Source organism: Diabrotica undecimpunctata, chromosome 3 (genome assembly GCF_040954645.1).
Source record: "Diabrotica undecimpunctata isolate CICGRU chromosome 3, icDiaUnde3, whole genome shotgun sequence".
In the NCBI taxonomy this organism is placed as follows: Eukaryota; Metazoa; Arthropoda; class Insecta; order Coleoptera; family Chrysomelidae; genus Diabrotica; species Diabrotica undecimpunctata.
In genome coordinates, this window is record NC_092805.1 from 166,493,976 (window position 1) to 166,520,583 (window position 26,608).

Here is a 26,608-nt window from a genome sequence, read left to right on the forward strand (position 1 = left end):
TGTTTTTAAAAAATACTAAAATACTCCCAAGCTTAAAATATTTTATTTAATACAGGTTTGCAAAGAAGAAGAACTGACATTACATAATCTGGTTCAAGCTAAATCAAGGACAATCCAATGGAATATTTTATTGTCCTTGAAGCAATCTATCATTTCCTATTTCTAAACATAACCTCAAAATGTCTATAATGTAAACATGTGAATATTGTTAACAAATCTAATTGTTGAATAAAGCGAAATAGTTAGAAAACAATGGCACAGAAACCTTCATTTTCCGACCTTACGCTTAATAATTGGATAATTAGGCAATGTGCAACAATAGGTAGAATTTTACTCGTTAATCATAGTTATATTGATATAGTTTTATATTATTAATAATTTCAGGTGTAAAATCCCCTACGCCCATCCAGTTAAACTGTATTCCACAAATTTTGCAAGGTCGTGATTGTGTGGGAGCAGCAAAAACTGGTAGTGGTAAAACTTTGGCTTTTGCTTTACCCATTATACAGAAACTATGTGAAGATCCTTATGGTGTTTATGCCTTAGTTTTAACACCAACTAGGGAATTGGCTTATCAAATAGCAGAACAGTTTGCAGTTATTGGAAAACCTATGAATTTAAGACATTGTGTAGTTGTTGGAGGTAAATTTTGTTGTTTTTGAACACCCTTATTATACTTGATTCGCTGTTCCCAGTCCCACAGAGTACTGAGGCATAAAAATAGAACCTAATTGTGCATTAAGAATAAAGTCATTTAACATTTTTTGTTTCAAAGTATTTTCCTACCTTTGAAAGTAAACAATTCTAATTGTTATACTTTTTATATTGTTGAAATTGCCCAAAGAATAATTTTGTTTTATACTTTTGTAGGAATTGATATGGTAGACCAAGGAATACAACTGTCTAAACATCCCCACATAGTTGTTGCTACACCAGGCCGTTTAGCAGATCATTTAGAAAGTTGCAAAACATTTTCGCTTTCTAAAATCAAGTTCCTTGTTTTGGATGAAGCAGACAGGCTTCTTAGTGGCCAGTTTGATGAGCAGATCAAAACTATATTTAAAGAATTACCAAAAAATCGCCAAAATTTGTTTTTTTCAGCAACTATCACAGACACTTTAGAGAAATTAAAGGAGGTCAGCAATAAAGACATGTTCTATTATGAAGCTCCTTCCATCTCAGATGCTGTTACTGTTGAACAGTTAGAACAAAAATATGTGTTATGCCCTAAAGATGTTAAAGATGCTTATTTAGCTCAAGTGATTAGAGAATTTAGAGCTGAAAATGAAGATGGCAACATTATGATTTTTACAGATACTTGCAAGTATGTTTTACTGGAAAGTTGCAATTTAATGTTCATATCCATATTAATTCCAACCTTATTATCCATCCATCATCTCTGTGGAATCAGTAATAAATATTCTATAGTGTGATGTGTACTGTCAGCTTGTTCTGTTGCTTAGTGTTTTTACAATTTACATGGCCAACGGGCCATCTTCTCTTGTAATAATATAAATTCAGACCATAAAAGGATCTATGTATATGATAACAATAATATTTTATATTCAATATTAACGGAAAATATTTTATTGGAATATAATATAAGTTTTGATATTATTTTTCCTCAAATCTGTTCAAATAAATAATAACTTGGATCACAAAAGAATGAGGAATCATATACAACTCACATATTGTACAAATATAAGAATATAGAATTTTTTTTTTCATTAAAAGATGGTTTATTATTATTTTTTGTAAACTTTAACATTTTTTGTTTTATTGAGGATTAAATATTTTATATCAGTTTGATATGTAATTCTCTTGGATTATTTCTATGATACCTTTACCTCTATGTCTGTTTTATTTTTAATACTGTCAATTTTTAATTTTTCCAGAACTTAGTTTTTAAAATACAAATTTATTTGATAAGTTTCTTTTTCAATTGCTTTTTCACTTTTTTTTATCTTTGTTTTATTTTTCTAATATTGTCAGTGATAATTTTGTTGGATTCTTTATTCGGATGTGTTTAGTTTGTCAAATTGTATTTACAGTATGTTTTCCCCATATCCATGATTTTAATTATCATTTATAGTAAATGGTATTTTTTGTTAATTTGGGATACAGTTTCTGTTTTTGTTTTAGAAATTGTCAAGTACTCTCAATGACCTTAAATGATGTAGGATTTGAAAATGTATCTCTCCATGCAATGATTCCCCAGCAACAACGCCTAGCTGCATTGGCGAGGTTTAAGAGTAACACAGTAAAAATGTTGATAGCAACTGATGTGGCGAGTAGAGGTCTTGATATACCTACTGTGCAGTTGGTCTTAAACCATACTGTTCCAAAGGTTCCTAAAGAATATGTTCATAGAGTTGGTAGAACTGCTAGAGCTGGGAGAGTTGGCAAGGCTGTTACATTGGTCACTCCTTATGACATCAAATTACTGCAGGCCATTGAAGAGCATATTAAGACAAAATTAGTAGAGCTAAAAATTAATGGTAAGACTTTAGTGGGAGATTTCTCAAGTTTTGTAGTTTATGTTGAATATATAAAGACTGTGATAAAGTCTGACAACAATGTATTTTTTCTATCTTGAATATTGTTGTAATTTATTGTATTCAAATCAAGCGGGTTAATTATAAACGATACTGTTAAACACTACAATACTATTAAATTTAATTTTGTATGGCTCCTGTGATTATAATTCGATTGTCAACTTTTAGATTCTGAGGTGGGAAAGATCTTCGCTCAAGTTTCGGTAACAAAAAGTGAAGCTTACTTGAACTTAGATGAAGGCGATTTCTATGAAAAAAGGATGATTAACAAAAGAAAGAAATTGATTTTGGAAGGTTTAGATCCAGATGAAGAGGAAGCGAAACTATTGAAGAAATATAAAAAGAAGAAAAGGTCAAAACATAAAAAAGAGGAAGCAGTCCTTTAAAATAATTTTATTAATTAAAATAAATATATTTTTTATATTGATGTAGTGTGTTTTTTATTTTTAACCTATATTCTTCTTGGTATTTGTAGCTTCTAAGCTAGAAGTAGATGAACAAAAACTATACTAAATAAAAATAGAAAGGTTGGTATATTGGGTTGGCAGGGTGCAACGCACCCTGGCGCCAACCCAAAAGATGCGCTAAACCGAAAGTTTGGGAAATAACAAATATGTATTTTAATGAGGTGTTAATTTTTTATACAATTTTAAATTTTTGATGAACACCTAGAGAAATCTCAAAAATCAAATATTGTGTTATTACTGAAACAATAATTAAAATTGTATATTTGGTGTTCAAACTTGTGTAGGCCAAAACTTGTTGGGTTGTAATATTCTGGCAAGATTTGAAATTTTCGTGGGGTTTTCCTGTTGGCACTTATATATATTCTTGAGTAGGATATAAGCTAAAATGCCATTAAAATTTCATACAATTAAAATGAGAGTCTTCTAGATATAGCAGATAATAATTCTGAATAACGAAAACTAACTCTTGAAAAAGTTGAATGTAGAGTACGAATTCAGGGGGAACTGTCTAAACCTTTTTAAACAATTAACGGACTGCGCCAGGGAGACTATCTCTCCTATATACTGTTCAATCTGGCTCTGGAAAAAGTAATACGTATGTCGCAAATCATAACCACTGGTTCAATATATAATAAATCAGTGCAACTCCTTGCTTATGCTGATGATATCAATATTGTTGGGAGAACGAAAAACGCTGTAAGAGAGGCGAATGTAGCATTAAAAGAATCACTGCAAAAATGGGTTTAATAATAAACACCAACAAAACGAACTTTATGAAAATAAGTACGCATCCACAAATCCTACAACCACTTATTATAGAAAACGACGTCATCGAAGCAGTTAACGAATTTGTATATCTGAGAGCGCTACTTAACACTGAAAATAAAACTACCGCAGGTATTATACAAAACAATAATACGGCTTTTAAAAACCTAACCAGGCTAAAATAAACGAAGATTGGTTTGACGAAGAATGTAGATCCATTAACCAACAGAAAAATGAAGCATATAAGAGACTTCAGCAGGGCAGAACGAGATCAAACGAGACTATGAAAATCTTAGACGAGAAGGAAAAAGAAAGAGCCATACGAAAACGCTCTAAACGAGATTGTTAACCACCACAAGAGAAAAGACTCGCGAAAATTCTACCAGAAGATAAACAGCTACAGAAAAGAATTCAAACCCAGAATAACAGCATGTAAAGACAAAGATGGTTCCATAATTAGTGACAAAGAACAGATACTAAACAGCCGGGGCGAACCATTTTGAAGAACTGCTTAGCGACAGTCGTGAAGAAGACCAAATAGAAATTTCTTTGCCTGAAATGGATGAAAACGTTTAAGAGCCGCCCCCCACAGAAGAAGAAATTAGAGAAGCCCTTTCAAAACTGAAAAATAACAAAGCTCCTGGTTTGGACAATCTTCCTGCCGAACTCTTTTAAAAATGGTGGTGACACCCTTTTTAAATACAGGCATAAATTAGTAACTGAAATCTGGCAACGGAAGGAAACGCCCGCGGACTGGAAATTATTTGTAATGCACCCTCTCCACAAAAAGAGAGATATGATGGTGTGTGATAATTATAGAGACATCACCCTACTTAACGTGGCATATAAAGCATTGTACAGAAGATTGATCTCGTATGCTGAACAAATAGTTGGGAACTACCAGTGCGGTTTCCGACCCAATAAATCAACAATGGATCAAATCTTCACAGTGAGGCAGATTCTTGAGAAAACGCTTGAGTTCGGAGTCGACACCCACCACATATTCGTGGATTTCAAAGCCGCATACGACTCAGTCAACAGACAAAAACTTCTACAGGCTATGGTGGAATTTCAAATGCCGCTTCATCTTGTTCAACTAACGGAACTTACACTCACAGGCGTAGAGAGTGTAGTCAGAATCCAAAACGACTTTTCAAGACCCTTCCATTGTTAAAATGGACTGAGACTGGGGAGATGGACTGTCGTGTCTATTATTTAACCTTGCACTAGAAAAAGTAATTCGAGAGTGCCATATTAATACGAATGGCACCATATTTAATAAATCTGTACAAATGGTCGGATATGCAGATAATATAGACATTATTGCTAGGTCCACAGAATCTCTAATCGAAGCATTTCGATCACCAAGGGCGTCTGCACTGAGAATGGGATTAAAAATAAACACACAGAAAACCAAGTACCTATATGTATTGTACTAGATCAGGCAACCAGATACCTAGACTATTAATTGATGATCTGGAAGAAGAATAGTGCTTGCCAATAAGTGCTATTATGGCTTGAGGAAACAGATGGCCCCAAAATTACCCAGAAAAATTAAAGTTACCATATATAAAACACTAATAAGGCCAGTGTTAACATACGGGTCAGAAACGTGGTCACTTACACAGAACGACCAAGAATTGCTTAAACGTTTCGAGAGAAAAATTCTAAGGAAAATATATGGAGTAGTCCAAGAACAGGGTTTGTGGCGTAGGCGCTACAACTTTGAGTTATACAGAAGTTTTGGGGAACCTGAAGTTGTAAAATGTATTAAATTAGCCCGCCTTCGATGGATAGGACATGTAATTAGGCGAGATGAAGAAGCAACGATCAGAAAAATTTTCGACCGAAGAGGACCAGTGGGAAGACGAGCCAGAGGAACACCAAAACTTAAGTGGCAGCCGTAGCTCAGCGGCTATGTTACTGGCTTAACAAGCTGGAGGGCCTGGGTTCAAATCCCGGCACCGACAAAATTTCTAATTTAACTGAGCTGCCACCGTGCTTCGGAGGGCACGTAAAGCCGTCGGTCCCGGCTACGAAAGTAGTCGTTAAGTCATGTTAGGGGCGCTTGCGCGACCTGAAAACCCTAACACTAGACCTTAGCCAGAAGGTTACACGAACTTTACTTTTTTACCAAAACTTAGGTATCAAGATAACATAGAGGATGATCTAAAATCCATCGGAGTTAAAGCATGGAAAATAGTTACCAGAGACAGGGGCGAATGGAAGATTGTTCTGAAGAAGGCTTTGGCTCATAACGAGCTGTAATGACACTGATGATGAACACTTCTTCAACAGTATTTGAAAGCCCCATTTGTTTCCATTCCGACTCTGAATCCAAGAATTTTAAGTACTCGGATACAAGCCTTATTAATCCGAAATCTGCACATGGTCTGGAGTTAGCTTGTTGTGGTAAGGGCATAAAGATAGATTCCAACCATTTTTCTGGTATTTCTCTATCGTACATTGTATTAAACAAAATTACTAACAGATCAAGATTATTATTTTCTCTCAATTTGAGTATTTCAGGATAAACTTCGTCAGGTATATGGCTCTTGTTGCTTTTTAATTATTTAATGACATATTCCACCTGGACTTAGAATTGGTGGGCTTTCATCAGAATTATTTATCATAATATCTATTCTTTCATGCCGAAACAGTTCTTGTAGAAATATTTTCCATTCTTGTATTTTATCTTTGGTGTCATAAATTAACTTACATTTATCTTTCCTTCGTATTTCCTTATTCAAACGATTGTATTCGATTGTCTTCTTATTTTTATATTTTCTTGTTTCGTCCATCTTATCCAAAGTGTGCGATGTTATCCAATATTTTTCTTGTCCTTGATCGTTTTTTTTTTCGTAATTTCTTTTCTTGTGGATAGCGTTATCCAGGAAGAAATAAGTGGAGACTTTACTATCAGACGTTCAACAGTGTCATCCAGGTTTTATCCAAGCCACTTACCTTCAGGTTCAGGCAAGACATGTGACCCCAGAGGTCTCTTGTTAGTCATTTTACATCCCAAGATAAAACTAGTAAGCCCTAAATTAGTAATTTAGTAGTCGTTAGTAATGAAAAGAGATTCTTCCCTGGAACAAAATCTTATATATTGTGTACAGAAAGGCAACAAAATTATCTATATAACCTTTATAACCTTATATTTAGATAGATTATAGTTTGAATTAATAAATAAAAAAATAGAAATTTAAATTATTAGAAGAACCCATTGAACAAAATGTGTTTTTGAAGAATGGGTTGCCTATACATAGGCGTTTAGGATAACAAAATCTAAAAAATTACAATGTGTACTAAAATTAAGAGAGCACAAATGATATTGTTTTAAACATTATTAATTAGATGCAATTGGACGCTGGAACAATTTTAAAATAATGAATATTCGTTTAGAATAAACTAACCAATCAGATTTTGACATGTAATCCTATCATTGTATGAAGTATGTGCAGGATATGAGCAGATACTTTCTCTCTCGTGCAGTTTTGCCAAACCGATCAATTTTTATGAAACACTCAGATAAAATAATGATCTTTAAATCAATGAATTTTGATAAAACCGTTCTGAAACTTAAATTAAATATTAAATATTATTTAGTGAGTTGTTATTAGGGGAGAGTGGGTCGCGTTCAGACATTTTTCATATTTTTAAAATAATATAAGCTGTTTATTACCGATTTCTTTTAGTTCAAATTCAAAATGCAATTATTGAATATATTTATAATCAAACAAAAATAGCAGTCTTTTGTATTCACAAACTATTTTTTTTTATTAATTATTTTTAAAAACACTTTCCCAAGTAGTGGGCCAGCTTGAGACAAATCCAAAACAACTAAAATTCTTTAAAACATTCGTTATATATTTCAAAATATCAAATGACATATATACTCGTATACATAAACTTCAACAAAACCAGTTAAATCATAATTCTCAACGATGCATATATTATCGAACTTGACGCCAAATGAAATAAAGGATTTCTGACGTTTTGTACCTCCACAATTAAGAATTGGTGGCAGCACACATCTATGGTCACTTTTATTAACATGGGTATGCCCTCAACAGCGGGAAACAAAAATGTGTTTCTACTTTTAGTGCTATGACGCAAAAATGTGGCTAAAAGTCGTTGTCGTTTTTTTCAATAATGTTCGCTACATAAAAAGCTGAGTTTTTATCAGGAAATTCTACTAGCACATATGAATTAATCTCAGGCAAATCCTGATAATGACCAAACTCAAAATCTGTGAATGATTTGGCATCTGAGGAATTAGACACAAATGAATCAGTGTCAGTGTCACTGGATGATGATGGTGCAACAGCTGAAGTACTCTCTGTTAATTTTCTCTTGGAGCCCTTAGAGAGAGCAGTTGCTTCCTTTCTTTTTTCTCATGATGTTTTTCCTCGATTTCTAACTTCTCGAGTTATCAGTTAGAATTTTTCCATTTTTGCTTCGACCTTTTCTTCTCGTTTTCATTCATTGCACATGCTTAAGCAGATCGATGAAGACACTCCAACAGTCAGCTAGAAGTGGGGACAACCGTGCAAATGATTTATCGTTTGTAGAATGTGCATATTGAACAGAAGCGTGAGAGAAATGATCATAGTGCGAGTGATACAGGGTTAAGCAATATGTCGTGTTCATCATTTAATACCCTTCTATTATCGTAGTATACTGCTTATACTGCTTATGCCACGTATCTCCGCAATTCACTTGAATGGCTCTAACATTCCTGCATTCATTGGATATATCCACGTATTACAAAACAAATTTATTCCTCCCATTTCTCGGCCATACAACTCAATATTTGAATTACCGTCTAATTTTGCGGCCTGTTGTTAAATTGTATGTGTATGTAGGCATTTTGTATGTATTCGGCAATGCAGCCCGAGAAAAGTACCTACATCTGTCGTCAAAGAAGAAACTTGAAGTGTGGAAAGCACCTATGACTCTCACCTCTGTTACTCCAAAATCAGAGTTGGAATGCTTAGATAAGTGCGACTGTGCGTCCAACAACTATATCCACAATTACACACTGTTGCAAATATCAGCCACTATTTCCACTGCTACCCCTGAAAGAACTTTTTAAGCCTAAGAAGACTTAAAAACTACTTGCGAAACACGAGCGAAAATCGACTGAACGGCTTGGATCTCATGAACATTCACCATGCGATATACATTAATGCAAATAAAGTAGAAGATATATTTAAAAATAAAAACATAACACTGATTCTGTAATGCTTACGTATCTATAACAGAACCGTATTTTTTTATTTAGCCTATGCTGTCCCAGAGCTCAAAAAGGACTTTAATTCTTTCCAAAAGCTTTTTTCTATATCTATTTTTTACATCTTTAATATTTTTCTTACGAATATAAGGATTATAATAATATTGGTACGTTTAGTCGTATTATTTTTTTGAACCCTCCCCGATACCACAATTTGGCTACGCCCGTAGACTGTGAAAATGCTGTGAAAGTACACTTTTTCTTGTCTGACATTGCATCATATTGGGACATTCCGGATGAGGGATTTTTAGCTTGGAAATTTGGCAACATCGGGAAGATTTTACTATCACCTATCGCCGAGGTTAGGTGATCTGTGCTATCGCCTGCCGGCGAAATATTCCGAGCATGTGATATTTCCGAGTTCTTACTTGTTTTGTTGTTTAGTTGTTTTTGCTTTTTACTAGTCGTCATGAATCAGTGATAGTAGTGATACATAGATGGCTTATTTATTATTATTGATAATGTGCTTTACGTGGAGTTAGAGATACATAACATTTAAGCATTTCCGAAGTGGTAAAACTTTAGAAGTAATATAGTGTTATTGTGAAGTCTGTCAAACTAATTTGTGATTCCCAGAAGAAGTCTGATACCTACCTAATTTTTTTTATAAATTAGCAGACCAAAGAAAGCCAAAATAAAAACTTAGTTCTTAGCTGTTCTAGCTGTTGTTATATCAAGTTATATATTTGCAGTGTACAACAAGGTAAGTTTTTACAATACTTAAATTCAGACAATCTCGTCAACTTTCTACTATTGTAAATTAGAATTATCAATTTTATCATATCTTAACTAAGATAATTATTATTTAATATGTTTATCATGTAACTTATTGTCACGTTCAACATATGAAAAAGCAAATTGTCTGTATCTCCAGTTCTAGTTGATGGATATTGATTTTTTTAAGTGGTATTTACGTTTTGCGTACATTACAACAAATAGGCCTATGCAATGTTAATACTATTATAACGCTTTGTAGTATACATATATGTTATGGGTTGGGTGGCTTTATCACGACCTGTGGTTTTATTGAATAAACAACGTAATTTGTTTACAACAATTTAAAAAAATGTAATCTAGAATATTTTTGTTGAATTGTTGTAAAAATATCAGCTGTTCAAATATGAAAAAATATGTCTTCTATGAGTACTAGTTTAAAAGTTATTCTATATGTTTTAGTAACTTTGCAAAACTATTTTAGGTTATATAAATGATTTTTTTTAACTTTTCTATCAATAATATTTATTATTTGACCCTCGCTTTTTAGTCCAGTCTGGTTAAAAAAAAAAGTCGAAATTTTTTTCGCAGATATCTGAAGCTTTTAAGACATAGGTGGGGGTTATTAGATGACGAATAGATGAAAAAGTACTTGTATTTTTACCTTGCGTTTTTTTTAAACAATAATTTATGGTCACAATTTGATTTTTTGTCTTTTTAAGTTTGTTCCCTTATATTTACATAAACAATATTTATATCATTTTTTTTATATCAAGAATATCTTTATTTTCCCGTTTTTTAAATTAAAATTGATAAATAATTTTCGGAGATATTTGCAAAAAAGCAGTTTTTTGCAGTAATTTTAAAATTTTATTAATTTTTTTATTAACAAAATAAAATGTCATTAATACATTTGAGCATCGAGGAATTACCGTCTTTTAAATTTGTGCGAAATTTCCCTCCGATCTTGCTCTATTAATGATGCTAGACACATTTAGCAAATTTAATAGGATTCTTTAAGACTTAGTAACGAAGTTACGGACTTTTTAAAAAAAATCATATCTCCATTGTTTATACACATTAAGAAGTAAAATTTGCACAAATTTTGAATGAAAATCTAAACTTTATATTGAAACTTATACTATAAAATTCATCCAATTTTTCGAAACTTACAGCCCTTCGAAACGAAGGTACTTTCGAAAGATCGACAAAGTTCTTAAAAGGTTTATTTATAAGCCAAATTCTTCTTCTTCTTAGTCGTTAACCTGATGCAGGTATCGTGATATCATGAAGCTATTAGCTAAATTTCGCAATGTTCCTCCACGTTTTTCTATCTTCTGCCATTCTAGCACATTCTGACAATGGAGCGCCAATGGTAGCAACAATATGGTCCGTGTATCGTGTGGGAGATCTACCTCTATTTCTTTTGCCTTCTACTTTTCCCTGGATGGTAAGTTTTTCAAGACCATTTCTTCGAAGCACATGTCCAAAATAGCTTATTATTTGTTCTGATATTTGTGTTCTTAGTCTTTTCTTTATGTTTAGCTAAATAGGGTATAAGCCAAATTAGTGCAATGTAAATATTCTACATTTTTTACACAGCAATTCTTATCGGCAGTGAAGACGGGAAGTCGTAAATTTTTATTACATCTTTCAATGTGAGATAAAATAAAAATGCGATGACTAACTGAAATGTTTAAGATTAGAGAAACATAATAAGTCAAGTCAAGTCAATAAGTGTAAAGTTTATTGGAAATACTCAATATCATTAGCACGTGCAAATCCTACCCTGTCGCCTAATTTCCTATGAAATTAAAATGGTGAATGTTTTTAGGATCCATTTATTTTGTCGGGCATGCGTATTTACAAGGTCCATGAGGTTTTGAATACAATATTACAATAAACGTTAAAATTGACTCGATATAAAAATACTTAAATCATGCCCAGTTTATAGGCAAACGTCGAGGTTGTTTATATAGTTAATCGACTCGATTGTCGCAAACAGGAAGTCTTGTGAACTGTCCTTGTAGGCTCGCGGTAGCACTCCTGCGTAATGTGCTTGATAGATTGGACCTCGCCGCAGCTGCATGACGGTGATGGTAGCTTGCCCTATTTGTGCAACATATCTGCACATCGACCATGTTGAGTTCTGATGCGGTTAAGTGTGCACCAGATCTTTCGTGGTAGGTCAAATCCAGAAGGTGTCGCTGTGATGCAAGGTATGGCTGTATTTGGTTGAGCTGCCGACTATTCATGGATCCATTTGGTGATCATGTTGAACCCTGTAGCTGCGGCTGAATCTGCAGTTTGTATTGGAGATTTTCTGCAGCGCAGTCAACTTTTGGATGCATTTTCGATATAGTTATGAATCGGCAGCGCCGTGTTGCTAAGGATCTTGTTATAGTCTTTGGTAAGAAGATTGAGTCGGCGAAGATGTGGTGGTGAAATGTCGCTCAGCACTGGTATCCAATGTGTTGGTGTAGATTTGATTACTCCAGCGATCATTCTCATGGTGTTATTTAGCTGGACATCTATCTTTTTAACGTGAGCGCTGTTGATCCATATTGGCGCGCAGTATTCAGCTACGGAATAAACAAGAGCTAAGCCTGAAGACCTGAGTGTGGATGCCGATGCCCCCCATGCTGTGCCGCAGAGCTTCTGAATGATGTTATTTCTGGTTTTTAGCTTCTCGGCAACTGTACTTAAATGTTCTTTAAAGCTTAACGTTCTGTCCAAGGCCACGCCTATATTTTGGATGTTTATTGTGGTTGAATCGTGTGTTAACAAAGTGAACGTTAAGGGTTCTTGACGCCAGATTGTTGTTAAGGTAGAAGCAGGTTACTTCGGACTTAGAGGTATTGGGGCGAAGTCTCCATTTTTGAAATTAATTTGCCATAACCTCTAGGTCATCCGTAAAAATCTCTTCAGCTTCTTTGTTTGGGTTAATAAACAGGGCCGTTCCTGGCGGGTATGCAATGAATGCCCCGCACGCAGGCGCTAAATTTTAGGGGTGCCAAATATTTGGTTACCATTACAAAAATATTCTCACTTCTAAAACAAAAAAAGTCAGTGTTCAGTATTTCCCCGGTAAGCGCTAAAGCAATCACTTCATCCGATTGCTATTCCCTATTATAATACCAAAATTTCTAATTAAATTACCACCCTACAATTTTATTAGTCTCAGCACACGACGCGCCGTCTAATGCCGCTTGCCGTGTTTGAGTAAAGAATGTACTATCGATAAAAGCAACAAAAATATTATGAAATTGAAAAACAGCGATGGCGTGAAAGAATTAAAAGAATGATTTGTATTGTGCAGTATTTAGATGGCCAAAATTTAACTTTTAGGGGTGACAGTACGAATCTTTATGAGACTAATAATGGCAATTTTTTGAAATTAGTTGAAATGATTGCTAAATTCGGTCCAATTATGATGGAACACCTGAGCAATATTCGAATGTCTAAAGGGTTGTGCCGAAATATGCCTCATTACCTGAGCAATCACTTCCAAAATGAATTAATTCATTTATTGTCAAGAAATATTCAGAAAGAAATTCTGAGTTGCCTCAGAACAGCAAAATATTACTCAATTATTTTGGATGAATCTCCAGATGCTAGCCATGTTGAGCAGCTGATGGTCATAATTCGCTTCGTTTATTGTTCTCCATATGAAGTCGAAATTAGAGAACACTTTCTGGGTTTTTTCAAAGTTTTAAATACTACAGGAGAACGGCTCTTCAATTTTTTAAAAGAAGAAATATTATCAAAATTTGAAATAAACCTTGATGACATGAGGCAAATGGGGCAAATATGACAATGGGGCAAATATGTCTGGCAAGCATGTGGGCCTTCAAGCTCAAATTCTAAAAATTAATCCCAGAGCAATGTTTTTGCCTTGTTCAGCTCACACTTTTAATTTAAGTGTCAATGATGCAGCTAAAATTTCGTATGAGACTTTTTGGTTTTTTTTTCAATTATTCAGGAGTTGTTCAATTTTTTTTCTGCTTCACCCTACAGATGGAACATTTTAAAAAGGAATGTACCAAACTTAACTTTAAAATCAGTAAGTGAAACACGATGGGAAAGCAGAGTCAAAGTCATTCGCCCTCTTAGGTTTCAATTCCTCGAAATTTGTAAAAGTTTACATGATTTGGTGGAAGATAATTCAAGAGATATGAACAAGAAACATTCAGCAAGGTCACTATTAGACAAAATTAAATTGTTCAAATTCATTTTTTCTATTATAATTTGGCATGATCTGTTAACAAAAGTTAATATAGTAAGTAAAATGGTCCAGAATCCAAATACAACTCTAAATGAATGCCATAGAAATAAAAAATCTTATTATTTATTTCACTGAAAAAAGATCAGACAAACATTTCAAGATTTTCATGAGTGAGGCTGTAGCAGAAGCAGAAAAAAAAGTGATGTAGAGCAAACATTTCCAATATTAAGACAAAGAAAGACGAAGCTTCAATTTTCGTATGAAGGTACAGATGAAACAGTATTCGATCCAAAACAAAAAATTAAGATCAGTTTTTATTTTCAAATTTTGGACAAAACAATTCAATCCCTACAAAGACGCTTTGGGGGAATAGATAAGTGCCACGATTTATTTGGATTTTTGGGTAATTTTCAAAATCTAGATTCTGATGTGATTAAAAGATCATGTATGGATTTGGATTTAGCTTTACAAATTCAACATGAAGGAAACGTATGCAAAGATATTGATGGTCTTGATTTGCATAATGAAATTTTGTCATACAAAGTTCTTAACCCACTCACAGACTCTAGCAAAATTTCGGATTCGATAGATATTTTAAATTATATAACAAAGAAAAATTTACAATCCTTGTTTCCAAATCTATTTATAGCCTTGAGAATATTCCTGGCCTTTCCAATTTCGGTGGCATCTGGCGAAAGGAGTTTTTCAAAGCTAGAGCTCATAAAAAATGTCATTGAATTCATCAAAAAATGAATTTAAGAACGTCAATGTGCCAAGAAAGGCTATCAGATTTGGCAGTTATTTCAATTGAAAATAAAATTTGTGAAGCCATTGATCACAATTAAATGATTAATGAGCTTGCATCTGTGAAAGCACGACGTGTCATGTTGTAATTCCAATATTTGTTATTTAATTATTTTTCACTTGGTATATATATGTATTATTTAATAAAGTTTTTTTGCATTGAGAGTATCTCCTTTCCGTTATTGTTTCATGTTATATTGCAGAATGCCTTATTAATTTGCGAATTGAGTATTTTCTTTCTTACTGTTAACTTACATAATAATATTGTTTTAAAATGACCTTTTTTCTTCATTTAATTTTGAAAATAAAACCTTTTTTCAAACATGGTTCGTTTTATTTTTCTTTTTACATTCATATCGTATTTTCAATCATATCACAAGAACATGTTATGATATAGATATCTTAAAAACATAATATGGGGGCGCACAAAAAATCCTGCACGCAGGCGCTTACTACCCTAGGAACGGGCCTGTTAATAAAGTCCAGTCATCAGCATAGCTAAACTTTATTGAGGTTGTTGTCGGCATGTCGGCGATGTAACTTGAAATACTCTGTCGGTGAGCATATTTTCTATTAGTCTAGCGGCGAATTTGCAAGGAATAGTGCATACGAGTTTATAAATCATTCCTTCTCGCCAGAAAGTCGAAAGCTGCTGACAGACCTATGAACGCAGCAGAACTCTTTAGTTTTCTTTGAAAGTCGGCTTCTATGTAAGTACAGAGAGATAACACCTGGTCTGTGCAACCTCGTTTTAGTCCAAAACCTGCTTGCTTAATTGGTATAGCTTTGAGGATTGTTGGGATTCTGTTAAAATTAGTCTTTCGAGTAGTTTATAAAGTATAGACAGTAGAGCAATTGGCCGATAGCTTTTTGGGTACTCAGCTGATTTACCCGGTTTTAGTATTACTATGACTTTTGAGTGTTGGAATTCCCGTGGGATTCTTCTGCCGGTCTGAATTATGTTTGTGAAGAAATATGATAGCCAGGTTTTTGTGTATTTCCCACAATTGAGTATGAATTCGGGGTGTATGTCGTCGAAACCTGGAGCTTTATCCAGGGAAACGTCTTTAGGGGCAATATCTATTTTTTCAATTGTGAAAGGGTGAGAGTGTTCGGTCTCGATTGATTGCGATTTCAATGGTTTTAAATGCTTCTTTATGTCTCATGTGTGAGCTTTATCTCTGGTAGCTCTTGATGTCGAAACCAATATGAGATGCCACTAAGTTTGGGTTTATACCTGCTTTCCGTTGTTGAAAGCTTTTACCATCTCCAAGTTTCCTTATTAGGGCCCAGCCTTTCCGACTTGATTTTTGAAAGTTTAGGTTTTCTTTTCAGAGTGCTTTATCCATTGGTGTTCTTTGATTATAGTATTCCGTGTATATCATGTTCAATATCAGTAATAAACTTATCTCTGGATTATTGGTGAGCTTGTCGTGTTATATGTCTAGCATAATTCCTCTTTATAAAAGTCTATTCCAGTGTTGTGTTTAATTTGAATAATTAGTAGTTAGGTCATTTTTTACTGTCCAAAATGTCTTTGTTCATTTAATCTATTGGTAGACTCTTTTAGATTACTTTGTATACAGTTGTGAGACTTTAGCTTCGTATTTAACGTAATTTTAGGGAAAAGCTATTTTCTTTGGAAGACGTCTGTCTACACCGATACTTCTTCTAAATGAAAGAAGAGAAAGACTACGAACAAAGAACTACAAGATCTAAATAAGCCAATAGAGACGAGAAAATGTTACCCAGAAACTGAACAAAAGCAAAAAGGAATTCAAACAAAACAAGTAAAGAGATAAGGAGGGTAATATATTGACAGAACAGCAAGAAAAACCAAGAAGTTTGAATTCCTGAATGAGACCGAAAATGTTTTAGATTATATTGATATATTAGATGTTCGCTTGTAATACTTCATTTAACGTTTTTTATAAAAATATTGCTTTTAATTATGTGTTCTTAATATGCCATACGCTAAATAAAAAATAAATTCTCCGCTACTGATAGGCTTAACCACTTAGCTAGCACGTTTCAACCATTATTTTAATTAGGTTATTGAAGTTAATTTATATCTTTATAGAAAACGCTCACCACTTAAACTTATTACTCGTATTAAAAATCTCAGTTATGCATGATTTTGGGTAGATCTTCGACAATTTTATTATAAATATAAACAGTTAGTTTTTTCGCTTGGAAGTTGGAAGGTTTCTGCACAGAAACAGAAATTTTTTGTTCGCTGGTATTAAAATTTAAAATCTCATTTTTGACAATTTGTGGGTTGGACGTTTTCTGCTTAACTACGTTCATGTAAAGCAGTACAATAATTGATAAAACAAACTGTTGTTTGTTTATTGTTTCACATATCGATAAATCGAAGGTTACTAAATATGATTCATAGTTCGAAATCTTTATGTTTAGGTTATGTCCATTGTAGGTATTTAATTCTAATTTATTTTTCTGGCTTTGTTGTCAAATTATTGTACCTAAAGTGCTAATGTGCATGCATGTTTCTCTATTTTCTTTATCTATATTAAGTATGTATTGGATTAGGATAGGCATTTGTCAGACAATTTAATTTATACACTTTACCTAATTTAGACTGTAGACTCAAATATGTGTAATTCTTGTGCCTTGCTTTTAGTTTCTATTTATTATTGTTATGTATAACTGTTTCTGTTATTGTTATGTATATATATGTAGGAATTATCAGGTAAAGTGGCAGTGGCCTCTAATAAAAATCTTTGTTTTTTCTAAGAAACTCAATATTTCGCTATTTATTTGATGGCTTCATCAAATACACTCTAAAACAATTTGAACATTACAAAAAATGGCGTACAAATACATTTAAAAACACTCACAGAAATTAAAAGATTTTACAAATAAAAACTGACATTGAAGTATGTAAAATATTGAATGTCAAGATTAAATTGTCTTCAGCACGTTCGTTACAGCAATACGATAAAAAAAATTTAAATTACTTCAAACGTTAAAATAAAAATAACAATAAAAGAAACGTTTTATGTTGTGTGATGCGTTGTTTTAGCCATTGTGATGTTTGGCCAATGTAGCTATTTTGACATCATAGACACGGTATTTCATAAACAACATTAGGTACTTTTATATAAGGTTGGTACTGGGTCTTTGATTTTTGAAAATATGTAGTTGTTTGATGTAAATACTTTTTTTTTTATTTACAGCAATTTTTACCGTTTTCGTTTAAAAAAAAACATCAGAACATTCTTATTGGGAGACCTCTTATATTTTCATATTCTTTTTATGTTGTTTTTGTAGAAAAATAATGAGAAAAATAACAAATCTTTTCAAAACATAAATGGTCAGTCACGAAGAAGATATGGCAATAAGATATTTTGGTTAAAACTTATTCAAACATGTTTTGTTTTATATTTTTTGTTTGTTATTGTTGTCTTTATGTTTAAACTGTAATTTCACTAATTGATAAGGTATAATTTTTATTTGTAGATATTAAAATGATGAAGTCACCTATTTCACTTTTGGAAGAAAGGTTTGTAAGGAGTAAGCCAGTTTATATTTATGAAGATCCTGCGAGACAAGGATATGGTTTTACGTGTACCATAAAAGTAGGTGGCATTACAGCTCATGGTAGTGCTTTTACAAAAAAAGAAGCCAAGCAAAAGGCAGCTGAAGAAGCCCTTATATTACTAGGAAACTATACTAAGACTACTACCATCGTGAACACACCACTCGACGTTACTAATTACATATCCATCCTAAATGAACATGCACAGAAAAATCGGTTAAGTTCTCCTATATATATCGAAAAACCAGTACATGGTCAATATGAAATTGAATGTTGCTATGCGGGCCTTACAGGTATTGGAACAGGAACAAATAAAAAAATTGCTAAGCAACTAGCTGCAAAATCGACGTATGAAAGGTAAGTTTATTTCTTAATTCAGTTGTTTCTTAATTCATATACTTAGTAGTGATGTAACGATGTTCTTGAACATTCGCGAATGTGAATATATGCTACCCTTAGACCATAAAAACTGATAGACACGCCGTAATGCTATTCTCTCGTCTCGAAGAGTGAAGCCAACATAAAACGATTCACACAGCTGTGGGTGACGTCAGTGTGCGGCAGAAACGGTAGAGATTAGAAGTGTTTATACGCGTTGTAAACTTTTTAAAGTGTTCCAATTTAAAATTTTTCCGATACATTAATATTTTAATTATGGTGGGGTCTTGCAGTGCATTTAATTGTACGCAGCGACAAAAAAAAGGGACAGATATATCATTTCATGGGTAAGTAAATTCACAAATTAAACTTGAAAAACATACCAGAAATTTAGCACCTATTATTTTACTTTTTCCTCCCAAATTGTTTAAAATAGATACATATGAGAGAGAGTCTTATATATAATTTTCATTTTATAATTAGGTTGAAAACTAAAGGATTCAGTAAATAAATTGTTTTAGATTTCCTAAAGATTCATCATTGCAAAAACAATGGATTATAGCGATGCGCCGTGAAAATTTTAAACCAACAAAGAGTTCTAAAATTTGTTCCAAACATTTCACAGCGGATTCGTATATTACTAGCGGTTGGAGTTAAAAAAAAAACAACTAAAAAAAGATGCTGTACCCAGCATTTTCGATTTTCCAAACCATTTAATTAAGCAAGTTACAACTAGAAAATTTCCAAAAAAAAGAGAAACTGTCTCAGTCAAACCAACAGGATCTAAAAGGGAAAATATAAATGTAACGAGTGAATCTACCACCATAAAGACTCAAGTAGAAATTTCAGACGAAACTACCTTAGAACCTCCCTTGAAAAAGCGAAGACATTACCTTGGTGACTTTGAACAAGAATCATCTAACAGAGACCAGGGATATAAAGTAGTAGTAAACAAATTAATTCAAAGGAAAAACAAAGAAATCAAAATGTTGCAACAACGAAATAGAAGGCTTATTAAAAAAGTAAATACCTTAAAATCTTTATTAGAACATCTTAAAGAAAAACAGATGATCGATGAAGATTCCTCTCTGAAACTTTCGGTAAGGAAAATTATTAATACTTATTATTAGTGATCTATTTAGCTTTGGCATGTATAACAGTGTATTATTTTATATTGTTTGTAGTTAGTCGATCAAGTTTTGATTATTGCTTTTTATTTTATTAGGATACGATGCATGCTTCTGCAAAAACTATCTTTAAGCAGCTACTTAAATCTAAGAGCACTAAAACATATCCACCGGAGTTAAAAAGCTTTGCGCTCACTCTTAATTTCTATTCACCAAAAGCTTACTTGTATGTCAGAAAAACTTTTCCTAACATGTTGCCTCATCCACGAACTCTTCAAAAGTGGTATCAAGTAGTAGCTTGTGAGCCTGGATTTCAAAAAGAAGCAGTGAATGTATTAAAACAAAAAGTAGTTGAACTTAGAAATAAAGGAAAATCATGTATCTGTGCTTTGATGGTCGATGAAATGTCTATACACCAGAAAATAGAATGGGATGGTGAAAAGTTTTTAGGGTAAGTGTAGCTTAATATTTATTAGCAATTATAAAAAGTATCAACATTATATTTTCTATTTAAATAATTGAAAACATTAATTTTAGGTATGTTGATATAGGAAGTAAACCTCAAAGCGACTCTTCCGACATTAAAGCAAAAGAAGCAATTGTATTCTTAATTAATAGTTTAAATGATTCATGGAAGCTGCCGATAGGCTACTTTTTAATCGCTGGGTTATCAGGTGTTCAAAAAAGTAATCTAATAAAAATGTGCTTAAAAATAATGCACGAAGCTGATGTCACAATTACCAGTTTAACGTTTGATGGTGCAGCATCAAATATTAGCATGGTTAAACAACTTGGAGTTGATTTATCGATTAATTCCAATAAAGTATATTTTCTACATCCAGCAACAAATCAACCAATATATGTAATATTTGACCCTCCACATATGTTGAAACTTATTCGCAATACTTTAGGTTATTACAAAATTTTTTTTGACGGGAATAATAAAGCGATTAAATGGGAATATTTGCAAAAATTAGTAGACATTCAAGAAAAGGAAGGCCTTCATCTTGCAACTAGGATAACGCGAAGGCATTTAAATTGGTATAAGGAAAAAATGAAAGTGAAATTAGCTGCCCAAACATTCAGCCAAAAAGTTGCTGAGGCAATACATTATTTGAGAAATAAAAGCTCAAAAGAATTTGTACATAGCGAAGCTACTCAAAATTTTATTGAACATATCAATGATATTTTTGATATTTTAAATAGCCGAAATTTATTGGCAAAACACCTAAAATCTAGTTTACAGCAACATAATAAACAAGCGATTTTTCAAAAAACTGAAGAATCTATAAAGTATCTTAGTTCACTTAAGGACTCCAAAAATGGCGAACCCCTATATCTAAGCCAAAGAAAGACGGGTTTTATTGGTATGATCATTAGTTTAAAGTCACTAATGGGAATTTGGAAAAATTACGTGGAGGATATGGATGGAGGTCTGAAGTATCTTTCGGCCTATAAACTTTCTCAAGATCACTTAGAAGTTTTCTTTAGTTCTATTAGGAGTCATGGAGGTTACAACAACAACCCAACGGCAAAACAATTTAAAGCTGCATATAAAAGACTCTTAATGCACACAAGTGTTACAGGATCTACCCAGGCTAATTGTATAGAACAGGCACCTTCCATAATATTAGCAATGAGCACAACAAATACGGTGAAAATGAAAACTGTTGATCATCAACTCATTGACAACTTTATAAGTGATGAAAATAATAGGGAAACAATAACTAGTAACCAGGATCAGGATTACACTGTAAATAATTTAAGTTTTTCAAGAACATTGTCATCTTATGTTTGTGATGTTGTTGACTATATCGCTGGGTTTGTCGTTAAGAAAGTTAAGAAAACATTAGATTGTGACATATGTTTGTGTGCAATTGAATGTGATAATTTACAATCTCCATTCATAAAAGACAAAAATTATAGCATATCAAAAAAATTTTTAATTCAACCTTCTAAAGACGTCATTCATATTTGCAAAATTGCTAAAAGCGAAATTAAATTTATGTACAATTCAAAAAAATTAAACGATTCCAAAATAATGACAAAATTGATCTTAAACGTCATGAGTAACGTGCATGGTTCTGTGTTTAACGTATACAAAGAACATATGTTTGATCATGATTTTGAAACAAACCATTTGTTTAATCTAATAAAGATCATTTGTTTCCATTATTGCAACATTAGATTGTACCACGAAGGTGAAAAACTAAATAATGTAATACGAGTTAGAAGTAAGTTAACAAAAGCTATTTTGTTTTGTGGTCAATAAATTTATAGATTTCCTACATATTTTTTTTACCTAACCTGAAACTTCCACCCAAAAGAAAATTACTCTCCTTTAAATTTATTTTTGAATATCAAACAAGAAGAGATATACCAACGATATATAATAATATAATAATATAATACATTCAAATAAAACATTTATTTTTACAATTTAAGGCAAAAATATTTATTAATTACTTTAATAAATAATTTATCTTTCATATTTTTTACAAAATATTGAAGTTATATTAAAATTAATCTAAAATTGGGTAATTTTACTAGTGCTTTGCTAAGAATCCAAGCGGGCTCTTGTCGCATTGTGACGTCACTTTCGCGGAAGGTGTTTGCTTCATCGGTTCGGTACAAGGCGTGTCTATCAGTTTTTATGGTCTAAGATGCTACCGACATTCGCGAATACCAATGCGAATGCGAATATTCAGTTTTTTTTTTAATTTGACAATTTTAATTGTCTCCGGCACTGCCGGCAGTCCCATTTGCGTAAGGTGTGTGGTTAGATAAGTTCAGATAAATTTAGTAATTCAGCAATTTTCAGAACAATTATACAAATCATGTACTGTATTACATTACAGTGTAGTGTACATTATAATATGTATCTTGTTCCGAAAATTGCTGAATTAATAAATTTATCTGAACTTATCTAACTGAAGTCGAACTGTTTATGTTTGTTTACTTTACATAAAAACACATAGACTATTTTTAATTTGTAGTTTAATAATTCTTAGACTTTTTCAAGATGATTGTCTAAAATTAAAAACTTTTGGATAATAAAAGCTTCAGAGAATAATTTGGTTTTTTTTGTTTACCCTGCATCATTTACTTTTTGATTTCTAAGTTTATAGTTTTCTAAGCTTGTAAAATAAAGTGAGTTTTCTTAATAAAAAAACTTAGAAGTGATATATTCTTAATTTATATTCGCAAAACATTCGCACAGATTTAGAGTCATGGTGTTCTGGAAGTTCGTTTACAATGATATTGGTCATTGGACGAATTGGTCTTCCATCTGAATGTCTTCTTTTATCCAGTGATATAATTTTTTTTTAGACCCTGTAACTGTTCTTTTTTTTTCCTGCTCTGGTAATGAAATATTATCTTGAGAATCGGTTACTAATGCGTCACCGTCATTATTTTGCACATTTATTTCAGCAGAAGATTGTAATTGCGACCCAGGTAAATTATCCAAACATTATATCTTCATCACCAGAGTCTTCGTCTGTTAGGACATCACATGCATTTATTGAAGGCATCAAAGTAATACTATCTACATTTGCTACTAAATTTTCATCATCTTCTAACATACTAAGCGCATCCTCCAATGGAAAGCCCCTAAAAATAAATAGTATGGTATTTTCCTGTCGTACAATATTTTGTACACTAAAATCAAATGGTCTAACTCTAGTTATAAAATAATAATTTATCCAATTTATAAATCTAAATTGAAATATAAATGTGTTTTCTACAAGTATTTACACATACAACAAATATTTACTTACTTAGCAAATCGTATTCCGAATTCTGCCATGTTATAAAAACTGTAAACTTTATCACAATATTATCGCCAAATATTTCAAAGCCAGCAATTCACAACTACACTCACTCTATGGTTGATTACTACATACTGAAAGTATTTAGGCCGTTATCAAGAAATATGATCCTTATAGATAATCAAGTTAAAAAAGATATTTGTGGTGTACAATTTATTGCACGTCAGGCATATCTGGGTTAACCCTTAATTTGGTAAGCCTTAATATAACAGTAATTTTTGTGAAATTGTTGTTTAGGTAGTGCGATATGGTATATCACAAGGCATTTTGACCATTTTTATATTATTCTTTTTATAAATAACGGAGATATGGAGTGTATCCCACAAGATACACAGTCAGTATCCAAATTTATTGTAAAAGTTTATTATGTATCTTATAAGAAACATAGTCTCAGATTGTAGGTGAAACCTCACAATAAAAGCAGAAACTAAAAGTACTAAAATTAGTTTTTAATAAAAAATGGGAGCAAAAAGTAATAAAGTAAGATTTTTAGTTCTAGTCAAAACAACCAAAACTGTTGTAAAATTACTTATATGCTATTATGAAAAGAATTAAAACAATTTCTATCCTTTAATAAACACCATCTTTGTTTTTTTGCCGTGTTGCCAGATTTCAGTAAGAGCCTACGAAGGTATCCATTGAATTCTGACAGGCAACGGTGTGGGAAATCTTTTTTTAACATCTACGTCACGGAACAAGACACCCTGGCATCTTTTGTCCGAGTAGGATACTAGGCCAGAAGACACCAGGGTAGTGCTAAAACCTTAACCACCGTTCCAAAGAGGAGGTCTTGCCACTCAATTAACAACTAAAATAAAAAACTAAAAATTTATAAATAACCATACCTTTTACCGTAAAGCAGAAAATGTTTCAGACGTTAGGCCATAAACTAATAAATAATATTAACCATAAATTTCATAACCATAAATTTCACATACCTGGCTCAATTTCCTCCTCTGTCCTCCTGCTCCTTTTTCTTCATCACCCCAGAAATCAGACAGTGTACTCCTCTCCATTCTTTCTCTCCTCTCAACATTATGTTTACAACGTTTCTTTCATCCAGCCCGAAACCCATTCGCCTCTCGAAATCTCCCCTCTCATATGCCCATCTCTGGCAGTTAAAAATGTGTGCAGGAGCGTCCGTACTGGTGCCAAAACAACCATGTCCAGTCAAAAACGTGCGTCAGGAAGTAGTCTAGTTTCCTGAACTTACATTCCCACCACGGCCTCAGATCGGGAATAAGCTCCTTTGTCCACCTTGCCTTTCCGCTATCATTCGCCCATTCTCTCTGCCACTCTAATCGTTCTTTTTCTCTTATTTTCATCTATATTTACATCCATCCTCCTCGCATAAACCCTCGCTCGCTCTTTGCACAACAAAACGATCGGTATCACCGCTCCAATGACATATATAGCCTCATTTACTGTCCTATATGCGCTAGATACCCTGAGGAGCATTCGCCTTCGCGAAGTCTCCATCAGCTTAGCGTATTTCGTATTGTTTAGTACGCTACACCACACGGGACAACGTAGGTTACCACCGACTGGAAAACTCCATTTAACACGTTTCTTTTGGTGCTACCGGGGCCTCCAATGTTTGGCATCAGCCGTATCAACGCCTCCAGATTTTGGATGTGTACTCCGAATCTTAGTCCTTCCGACAACCAGACTCCCAGATACTTAATCGATTTAACCGGTGCAACCTCCAAACCTTTCACTATAAAGCGAAGAGAGGATTTTTCCCGGCTCCCTTTGAGAACTAACACATCAGTTTTCTGAGGCGCTAGCTGTAGATCGTTCTCTCTGATCCACCTACTAATGCGACGCAGGGCTGTGTTAGCCGCATTAGCCATGTCCGTTTTCTGACTCGCCTTCGCAACCAGGGCGAGATCATCGGCATAAACTACAAGAGTGCATGCCCTTGGCATCTGTAGCCTCAACACCCCATCGTACAGGATATTTCAGAGGATGGGACCTAGTACTGAACCCTGCGGAACATCCTGCGACAAACTGATGCTGGTATCTTTTTCTCTTATGGACCTATCAGTAAAGTGACTGTCAATTACATTGACCAGGTACTCACTAACGCCCAATTCTCTCAGCCTGGACATGATTTTTTCCCATGATGTCGTATTAAAGGCATTCTTGACGTCAAGCATGATAAGAACCACACATCTCTTTGTATCCTGCGTAACTAAAGAGGTTACTTCTGTGCCGCATCTATGGTAGACCTTTTGGCCCTAAAACCATATTGGCGGTCGCTCAGCGCATGCTTTTCTTCTAGCTCTCGCTCAAGGCGGCCTTTTACAAGCTGTTCGTACAATTTAGCTATCGAACTAAGAAGGCAAATTGGCCGAAATCGTACCATATACTAAACACAATCTAAGACATTTAACACATTTTGAACATGACCAGTGTCTCTCTCCTGATTTGCAATACCTACACCTGTCATTGGTATCATAATTAGGAAAATGATCTATCAAATCGTATTTCCTCTGTTGGTCTCGACAGAACGCACTTTTTAATTGTTTTAATTTCTTCGTTTCGCTCGGCAAACACTCTCTTATTTTTTCTGCCTTTGCTGTTAAAGCCTCTGCTATGCACTGTCAAAAAAATTTGGGATTACAATTTTTGGACGTGTGTTGTAAAATATTTTTATCCCTTCTATACAGAATCCATGCGTTATTTATACAAATATCTAGCATTTGTGCAAATATGGAGAGGCACCAGCGACGAGTTTTTAGGGGAATTCTGTAAAGGATTACCAGCATGTCCATCAGATCTACTCCACCCATGTGAGAATTGTAGTGTTTTATGAGAGATGGACAAGGAATTTTAATTTTTGCTCGCTGACTTTTATCATACCTTCTAATTGTTTGGACAGGTGT

At 33.3% G+C, this 26,608-nt stretch overlaps 2 protein-coding genes across 2 annotated transcripts in view; both read left to right on the plus strand.

The window, feature by feature from the left end:
- Nucleotides 1–122: 122 nt before the first annotated feature.
- Nucleotides 123–2,983, plus strand: Dbp45A (putative ATP-dependent RNA helicase Dbp45A). Its single transcript, XM_072524992.1, has 5 exons — nt 123–322; nt 385–642; nt 871–1,324; nt 2,143–2,498; nt 2,724–2,983. Exons 1-5 carry the CDS (start codon nt 253–255, stop codon nt 2,939–2,941), a joined length of 1,356 nt encoding a protein of 451 aa, XP_072381093.1. The 5' UTR covers nt 123–252; the 3' UTR covers nt 2,942–2,983.
- A 6,412-nt stretch (nt 2,984–9,395) lies between these two features.
- LOC140437763 (interferon-inducible double-stranded RNA-dependent protein kinase activator A homolog) overlaps nt 9,396–26,608 on the plus strand; it is a 39,634-nt gene continuing 22,421 nt past the window's right edge. Inside the window, exons 1-2 of the mRNA XM_072527474.1 lie at nt 9,396–9,786; nt 18,307–18,742. Coding sequence (XP_072383575.1) covers nt 18,315–18,742 — 428 coding nt within the window. The 5' untranslated portion in view covers nt 9,396–9,786; nt 18,307–18,314. The remainder of the gene's footprint in view (nt 9,787–18,306; nt 18,743–26,608) is intronic.